This window comes from Capricornis sumatraensis, chromosome 4, assembly GCF_032405125.1.
Source record: "Capricornis sumatraensis isolate serow.1 chromosome 4, serow.2, whole genome shotgun sequence".
In the NCBI taxonomy this organism is placed as follows: Eukaryota; Metazoa; Chordata; class Mammalia; order Artiodactyla; family Bovidae; genus Capricornis; species Capricornis sumatraensis.
This window is the reverse complement of record NC_091072.1, coordinates 7,728,132-7,736,742: the sequence shown is the minus strand read 5'-3', so window position 1 is coordinate 7,736,742 and position 8,611 is coordinate 7,728,132. Positions and strand designations below refer to the sequence as shown.

At 53.5% G+C, this 8,611-nt stretch overlaps 1 protein-coding gene across 7 annotated transcripts in view; it reads right to left on the bottom strand.

Moving 5' to 3' along the window:
* Nucleotides 1-325: 325 nt before the first annotated feature.
* INTS10 (integrator complex subunit 10) overlaps nucleotides 326-8,611 on the bottom strand; it is a 31,112-nt gene continuing 22,826 nt past the window's right edge. For 5 of the 7 annotated variants that reach the window (XM_068969720.1, XM_068969719.1, XM_068969722.1 and 2 more), the window contains exons 14-18: nucleotides 8,232-8,311; nucleotides 6,530-6,692; nucleotides 5,312-5,405; nucleotides 2,592-2,669; nucleotides 326-608 (exon numbers count right to left, since the gene is read on the bottom strand). In XM_068969720.1, coding sequence (XP_068825821.1) covers nucleotides 452-608; nucleotides 2,592-2,669; nucleotides 5,312-5,405; nucleotides 6,530-6,692; nucleotides 8,232-8,311 — 572 coding nt within the window. In that variant the 3' untranslated portion in view covers nucleotides 326-451. The remainder of the gene's footprint in view (nucleotides 609-2,591; nucleotides 2,670-5,311; nucleotides 5,406-6,529; nucleotides 6,693-8,231; nucleotides 8,312-8,611) is intronic. The other 2 variants (XM_068969724.1, XM_068969723.1) reach the window with 1 other exon arrangement.

Sequence of the window (8,611 nt, the reverse complement as noted above, 5' to 3'; positions counted from 1 at the left end):
GGGCGTCAGCAGCCTGGGGGCTGCAGGGCCGGGGAGGCGTCCTCCACACCCTTCGTGGGCCTCTGGGCAGGACCCCACCCTGGCCCCCACAGCACCTTCAGTGGAAGTTCACTCTCGTTCATTCTGGCATGAAGGTTTTCAGTATTAAAACTTGCTGAAGGAAAAGGTCTAGGTGTTGATACCTAATAGTCACCAAAGCCTAACTGTGCCAAAGAAAATCTTGAGGTCGTGGAATGAAATGTCTTTCTAAATAAAAGACACTCTTGTTCACACACTTATAAGAATTAAAAAGTAAAAACAAACACCCCAATTTATTTACAAAACAAGTTCTTTTGTTTTACAAAAATTACCCCAAAAAGTGACAAAAATAGAAATAGCTTCTCAGACTCTTGGGAACTACTTCTAAGTGACCGAGGAGTCAGAACCCGGAGGCTCCCTTCCAGGAGGGCCCTCAGGCCAGGGTCTGGAGCAGCAGGATCTTCTCGTTGACGCAGAACCTGTGCAGCACCAGCATCAGGCTCTCCCCGCAGCGGGACACCTGGCGCTCCATGGCCAGGCGGAAGTCCTCCTTCACGCCCTTGGTGATGCCCCGGGTGACCGTGTGGTGCCTGGCGGGGCGGCGACAGGGAGACAAACGGATGGTTGGTTAGCACGGCCGCACAGGTCCGCGGTCCCGGGGCAGGAGAACAGCCTGCCTCAAACCTAGCGGAGAGCTTTGGAAAGAAAAACGCCCTGACCAAACAGCACCCCCCGCCCGGTTCTTCTCAGAAAGACTCAGAACCGGAGCGTCACCTTCCCCACTCGGAACAAGGCTGTTCTGCATGCCTGAGCAGGTCCAGCGAGACGCTGCCTGCCTGCCTCTGGCTCCCGCAGCTCTGACAGTGGGCTCCCGACTCGCACACGGTTCGGTGACACGGGGCTCACTGCTCAGGCCACATGGCTCTCAGGCCCAGCCAGGCTGGCCTCGGGGGGCAGGTCGCCCAGGCGGGGCTGCGGCTGTAACCCCTGGCTGGGGTCCCTGCACAGCCTGGGTCACCAACACGACTCTGCTCCCCACGATGCCAGGCCTATGTGCAGGAAGCGGGCACAGCTGGGATCCTGAGATGCGGGTCTGGCACGGACACAGGGGAGCAGAGTCCCTGAAGGAGAGCCTCCTCGAGGTCTGGGGGGGGGCCCAGGAGCCCTCGCTCGGGGAAGCACAGGCGGGTCGCTCAGGGTGCCCTGGAGGGTGTGCCTCAGAGAAGGGCGTCACAGAGGGACCCTGGACACCAACATGAAGAAAGGAAAAGAAACACCTAGCAAAGTTCAATGGGTTCAAGTCAGAGGAAAGGAGTTGTAACCACCTGCTGGGTGATGGGGTGGATTCAGACCAACACAAGGCGCCCCCATCCCCATCCCTCTGCCTAACTCCCCTCAGACAGGCACAGGGATTTAAAACTAGACTTTGAGAGTACCGGCCAAAATCAAAAGGTTTGAGACCACTCTTAAAATGTTTCTGTTTTTAAAACCTGAATCATATAAAGTAAGAACAACAGAAGTGAAAGGCTGCAGGGTAACAGAAGGGGAAATAAAAACCCAGGCTTGGCTGGGAGAGTGCTGCACTACAGGCCGCTCTACACGCCCGTGGGCAGCGAACAGAGCTGCACAGCACTCAACAGCACAGCCCAGACAAGACTCGGGGCTCCGTGGACACTTCTAGCCGGGTCCAGCGGCCGGCCTCGGCAGGGAGGACAAACGGTCAGTAAGCCCCACTGGGGGCACAAACAGCCCCTCTGTGCTGCCCTGAGATGCGGCTCTTGGGGGACCCAGCCTGCAGCCCTAAGCACCCGCCCTCTGACCCAGTGAAAGACACTGGTGTTTGCAGACCCTGAGTGAAGGGCATGGGTGCCTCCAACCAAAGGCTCCCCTTCATGCTGGTAATCACAAAACGCCGTGTGCCGCTGGGCACGGGCCCAAGGCCAGACTGTTTCCATACATGAAGAGCAGTACATCTCGATTATATTTCTATTAGCGTTTCTATTGCTCTGGTAAGTTTGGATGAAGAGAATGAATTAACTTTTGTGGTTTAAGACCAGGATAAACCAGTTAATAAATGTGGTGTCCTGCCTACCAGTTATTTTCAATTCAGAAAGGTGAGGTCAGTGTCAGGAAAATAACTCTGCTAAAACCAGCTCATTGAGGCCGAACCCTCAACCCTGGGCATGAATTTGGAAATCCCATAATAAAAATTTACTTCTGAGTTTCGCTATCCTTAAACATTTATCACCAAATGCCTTAGGTTTTATGAAAAGAGAGTCGTAGTTCAGTGCCTGATCTGATGTGTGCTTAATCTGACACACTTTCATATAATGTTCACTTATTTCCAGATCCATAATGATTTTTAAATTGAACACAAAAACACTGGCAACTTATGGAAAAAATAAGAAATGTTAACAATATTACAACCAGATGGCTTGCCAAGGAATGCGGAACAAATTAAAAAATTAAATAAAGCATGAAAAAAGGGCACCGAGGAACGAAGAGCTGAAATCCATGGGCGGTAAGACATGTCAACAAACAGCACACTATGAGCAGGCGTGTCCGTGTGGTACCTGTCGGCAGTCTGTATGCTGGGCTGAAGCACAGGGAAGAATTCCTGCTGCAGTAACCCCATGGGAGGGCTAGAAGGCCTTTAAAAAACAGCAAACAGCAGCATTCAAACACCCACACCGACTCAGCCTGCACTTAAAAAACAACACTCCAGAGAAAACGCATGAGACGGGGGGGAAGGGGGCTGGCTGCACACGGCTGGCAGCCTTGGGCCCCGCGTGGCGTCTTCAGGAGGACGGGGCCCCCCAGCTGCACGTGCGCCCAGGCCCAGGCTCAGCCCACTGAGATCTGGTGTGGAAGGGGCGCCGGGGAAGAGGCTGGTGCGGTGCCCCGAGACGGCCACAGAGGGGCAGGCCCCCACTCCTGTCGTGACCACGCCAGTCCCACAGAGCAACCTGGCGACGTTTCTGAACCATCGCTGATGGGACTGAAGCCCCACGTGTAAGAGGCCCTTCTGAGAAGGCGGACGGGACTGGCCGTGTTTTTGGTAAAGGCTGAGCTTAAAGTTCACAAGGTAGCGAGAAAAGGAACGGGAGGGGGGACAACGCAAGTCTGGGCCGCGGCTTTGCGGGGCACTGTGACAACCGCACGTTGGCCAGGGCACCGGCCTGCGCCCAGCTCAGGGCACCCGCGGGGACGGAGCGTCTGGGTCGCTCAGCCGAGTGCCTCCAGGGCACAGCCAGCATCTGCGGGGAAGCTTCTCTCTTTCAGATACAAGAGGGCGACCTGCACAGCACAGACCCAAGCTGGTCCCTCCTGCCATCAGGCCCCGGCACTCGCCCCACACCAGGATGGACAGGCCGGCCTCGCCCAGGCCTGGGGTGAGGAGGGGCTGGCCTCTGCTCCCCGCATCTCCGCACTCAGCTGCAGGGCCCCCCGAGAGATCTGTAATGGCTGCGGATAATTTGTTTGCGAACCAAAAGAAAAAGGAATGGGATAGTTTTACTCGAGATTCTAACTGTACCTCAGCTGGCTCAGGTGGCCCGCTTCTCTGCAGGAGTTTCTCATCAGAAATTTGTCAGGCAGGTTTCAAGCGAATTCTGAGACTCACACAGTCAGCTCACTAAGCAGGAGCCTCTGTGCCTGCTTCCAGCCTGACGGAGGAGCAGGTTTCCTAGGAAGCTGAGTGGTCTTCTACAGGGCGTAGGGCGTTAGAAGAGACTTAAGGGTTATACTAACCGTGGGTGGGGCACAATTCATCCTCAAAAGCCTAGAAATGCCTACTGTGTCTCTGCCCTCGCCCTGAACACCCCACAGTCAGTCATGCTGGCTGTCCAACAGACCCAGCCTTCACTCTTGTCCGAGAGCTGGTCTGCACATCCCCACGTCTTGAGCAGCTCAATAGAACTGGCTGAAGGAAGGGTCAGTCTTGATTGTCTGAGAACCCCGTCTGATACCTCCCACAGCTGAGCATCAGCTTAGTGGTGGGAAGATTGTTAAACTTAGGTTTAACCTTAACTAAATGGAGTTGATTCAGCTGAGGCTGTCTCTATATTATGACAGTTTGTATGGTGTGTGTTCATGGGAATTAAAGGAAAAGTTATTCAAAGTTATGTTTGTGAATCCAGCCTCAAAACCAGACAGTCACAACACAAAACGGGTCACCTAGGCTCCCATGTCAAAAAGCCATCTTTGTTCTCAAACACCATTAATATTTTGAACCAGGCAGTTACCTTTCCCAGGTTCAAGGGAAGCTAACGGAAGCTAAGTGAGCCATCTGGCGCACTTGCCTAAGGCAGCTAATGTGTACAGGCCTTGTGTCTGCATGATAAATCTTCAGAATATTTAGCGACATCTGCAAGATGAAGGACAAGCACACCCCCTCGCCGCATCTTCCCATTCCTGACAGGACGCCAAGCGGGCTGCGCCCTATCCTGAGGTTTAGGGAATCCAGAAGGAACGCCTCTCACTTCCCTCTCCTGGCATTTCTAACACCCTCCATGGATGGAACAAGATGCAAATTCCCGCTTTCAACTGGAAACTTGTCCCTCTCACGAGGGAGGAAAAGGAGCTGGTCCGAGCCTCGACAGCACTTGGCTCTCACTCGGGTCTCGGTCTCCTGCAGAGACGGTGACCCTGACTTGCACACGCGGACCGTGCAGGACGCGGAGGGGAACCACACGTCACACCATGCGTGGCCATCTACAGCGGAGAGGATGCACTGTCCACACTGCGATGAGGACTGGAGGGCAGAAGCGGGGGTTATGAGCTATTTAAAAATCATAAATGGTCACTGACTTCATTCAGGTGTAGGGGGGCTTGCCCAGACCAAGCCCCAGCCTCGCTGCAGAGGTGGGGGGGGCACCTGATGTGAGCGGCAGCTTGCTGCGGAGGGCATGAATCACCACTGAAACCCAAGTGCAGTGTGTAAATCAAGTCTGCAGGTTTTTCCTAATCCAGCACAACTGTGACGAAGCATGGCTTTTCTTAATGAAGTGTTCTAATCAGAAATTATAGGGTCAGTCTGTATGTTTTAGAAGGAAAAAGATTCCGTGAATGAGACTTTCGTCTGGTGAAAAAAGTATCAAAAGTGACAGAACTACCCCAATTTAAACACGCTTCCATTAGAAATGTAGTTAAGGGAATGCCAAGTTCAAAAGGATCCCTGGCGTCAAACCTTAAAAACAGACTGTCTGGATCCCTTCCTACTAAATGTCTGAAAGCTACAGAAATTGACAAACATTTCTGACACGCACACAGAGCGGGAGACGGGGGTGCTTACTTGATCAGCATTCCTTGATTGGGCAGCAGTTCCAGATGGATCTTCCCACCTTCCTGAGTTCTCAGGTAGGCGAACTCCTCCAGCATGTCGATATCTGAGGCCAGAGTCAGGGAACCACGGGTGAGAGCCAGGAGCCCTGCTCTCTCGGAGGCCGGCACGGGCTTGCAGCTCCTGGGTAACTGGCCCACGGCCACCCCACCAGCAACCCAGGCCCGCCTGAGTCCAAACCAACGATTCCTACGCCAACCAAACACCCTCCCAAAGAGAATTACGGTCTTCATATAGATGGTTAAACAGTCTGTACAGTTGTAAAAGCAACACCTTTTGCTTTCTTAATAAGAAATGAAAAAAAAAGGGGGGGGAAGGTGGGAGGGGTGTTATTTCCACCCCTCTGCCTCTGCTGCCGCTGCTGCTGAGCCACTTCAGTCGTGTCTGACTCTGTGCGACCCCATAGACGGCAGCCCACCAGGCTCCTCTGTCCTTGGGATTCTCCAGGCAAGAACGCTGGAGTGGGGTGCCATTTCCTTCTCCAATGCATGAGAGTGAAAAGTGAAAGTGAAGTCGCTCAGTCGTGTCTGACTCTTTGCGACTCCGTGGACTGCAGCCTACTAAGCTCCCCCGTCCATGGGAGTTTCCAAGCAAGAGTACTGGAGTGGGGTGCCACTGCCTTCTTTTCTACCCAAAGGTTAAGAACTGCTCTAGGCACCTGGACAGGGATGTCAGACTCCTTGCAAATGAAAACTAGCATGTAAGAGAAGCAAGTGTGAACACCAGACCTTGGATTCTAAGGTGGCTTCTCCCTGATCAACAGGACCAAGGCCAACGCTCCCCGTCACGAAAGCAGGTGCCGGTGGGGCAGCGTCTCTGGGGGGTGCTCAGCGCACCTGTGACCACGGACCCTGGGGCCCCCCCCTGGACGGAGGCCAATGAACGACCACGTCTGGCAGCCCATCCGCCACTGGGGGCCCTCAGGCATCCCGGGTACCTTCCAAAGAAGTGGAAAAGGCACCGGGGCTGCTGACATTCCCGACTCCTCTCTGAGGTCTCTCCTTTCACAAGACTGACAGCCACGATCCCATCTCAGATCACCACTCCTCCTTTCTCCCTCACATCCCTGACACCACTATTTCTCCCCCAAAGGGTTCACTCATTTTTGTCCCATGCATTTATCCTTTAAAAAATAAAGAGCTTCTTCTGCTCAGACAGGGGAAAGGATACTTGTGACGTAATTGAAGAAGTTCTCGTACTGGAAGTTCCCTTGCTGGCAGATCTTGCTGACGGCTTTGAGGAAGAGCGTCTCCCCCCGCGGCCACTCGTGCTGCAGCAGGACGATGACGTGGCCCAGCGCCATGTCGTCCCTGCTGTCCGTGAAGGCTCTCAGCTGCGGGCACAGGGCGGGGGGCGGTGGGCGTGCAGTCCCAGGGTGACCGAGACTGGCGGGGAGGGGCCCAGCCAGGGGACCCGGCCCCCAAGCACGCGTCCTGGTGGGAGTGGGTCACGGAGGTGGGGATGGAGGCTCTGAACGTGGGGTGAGGCGGGAGGAAGCTGAGCACCAGAGGGAAGGCTCAGGGACTTCTCTTAAGGGGCTGGGTGGGGGGTGGAGGGCGGGCCAGAGGCGCCCTTGGAGAGAAGGTCTGAGGACACCCAAGGACGAGGACGGGGCAGGCAGGGAGGAGGCAGGAACGTGAAGTGAGAAATCGTCACAGGGCTTCCTGGTCGGGATCAGCACCCTGCCTAAAGTCACTCCAAGCTGCTTCTGCCACCCGGTACAGACCAAGAGTGAGGGCTGGGGATTGGCGCCCCGAGGCAGAGACATCTGCCCAGGAGCTGCCGGAGTGGGGGGGCCGTTTAGCCTGTCTGACCCCGGCCGCCCCAGCCCTGCGTTCCGTCAACCGTCCTGAGACGCCGCAGCTCAGGGGGCCTCGCTCTAGGATGATGAACTCACAGCCCTCTCCGAGCCCAAGAGCACCTCTGCTGCCTTCTGCTGCACCTAGTACATCCTGACTTGCAGGCTAACTCATACAACGCTGGACATCACGACAGGCGAGGCCACCTGCGTGTCTGCCTCACTGGTACCTGGAGTGATAGGTAATACCGTGTCTCAAGGACGGAGGCTATTTCCTACTCTTCTCTGCCTAGTGCAGCTGACGTTTAATAAATATTTGTTTATTCCCCCAACTGCTTCCCTCGCTATACCAGCATGCTGTCAAAAGACTAAACTGACGTGTGCTCAAGGCTCTCAACTTGAGTCACTTCAGATCATCAGAACAACCCTCTGAATTAAATTCCTTTCATGCTAATCATGAAACAGTGGAAGCACTGTCAGACTTTATTTGCTTGGCTCCAAAATCACTGCAGATGGTGACTGCAGCCATGAAATTAAAAGATGCTTGCTCCTTAGAAGAAAAGCTATGACAAACCTAGACAGTGTATTAAAAAGCAGAGACATCGCTTTGCCATCTAAGGTCCGCAGAGTCAAAGCCGTGGTTTTTCTAGCAGTCATGTATGGACATGAGAGTTGGACCATAAAGAAAGTTGAGTGCTGAAGAACTGATGCTTTAGCACTGTGGTGCTGGAGAAGACTCTTGAGAGTCCCCTGAACTGCGAGGAGATCACAGCAATCAATCCTATAAATCAACTGTGAATATTCACTGGAAGGGACTGATGCTGAAGCTCCAATACTTTGGCCACCTGATGCACAGACTCGAATGACTGGAAAAGACCCTGATGCTGGCCAAAGGAGAAGGGGCAGAGAGAATCAGATGGCTGGATGGCATCAGCGACTCAATGCCTAAGTCTGAGCAAACTTCGGGAGATAGTGGAGGACAGAGGGCCCTAGCTCCTGCAGTCCATGGGGTTGCAAAGAGTCAGACTGAGTGAGTGAACAGTACGGTAACATGCTGATCAACGTGAAGCTTACCTTAAAACAAGCCAACATTAAGTGCAGGCAGTAGGGCATGATGGCCTTGCTGGTACATGGCAGAAGCTTCAGATCCGAACCTAAGAGAAGTCCACAGCAGGCAGAGAGAGCTCAGAGGGGCAAATGATTAAGGTGCTTTCCTTAAAACAAAAAGGATCAGCAGCAGTCACATGGTCTCAAACACAGTTAAACCACAATCACATTTAATGAAGGTGGAATTGGGTTTTGAATCATCTCTGGATTTCATGTCTCAATCTAAATGTCTAAAACTGCTTAAATACCTTTTATTATGAAGCCTTTGAAATATACAGAAAATGACAAGACAATATCACAAACACCAGTGTGCTGTATCACTCAAGTTTTATACAACGTTGACACTG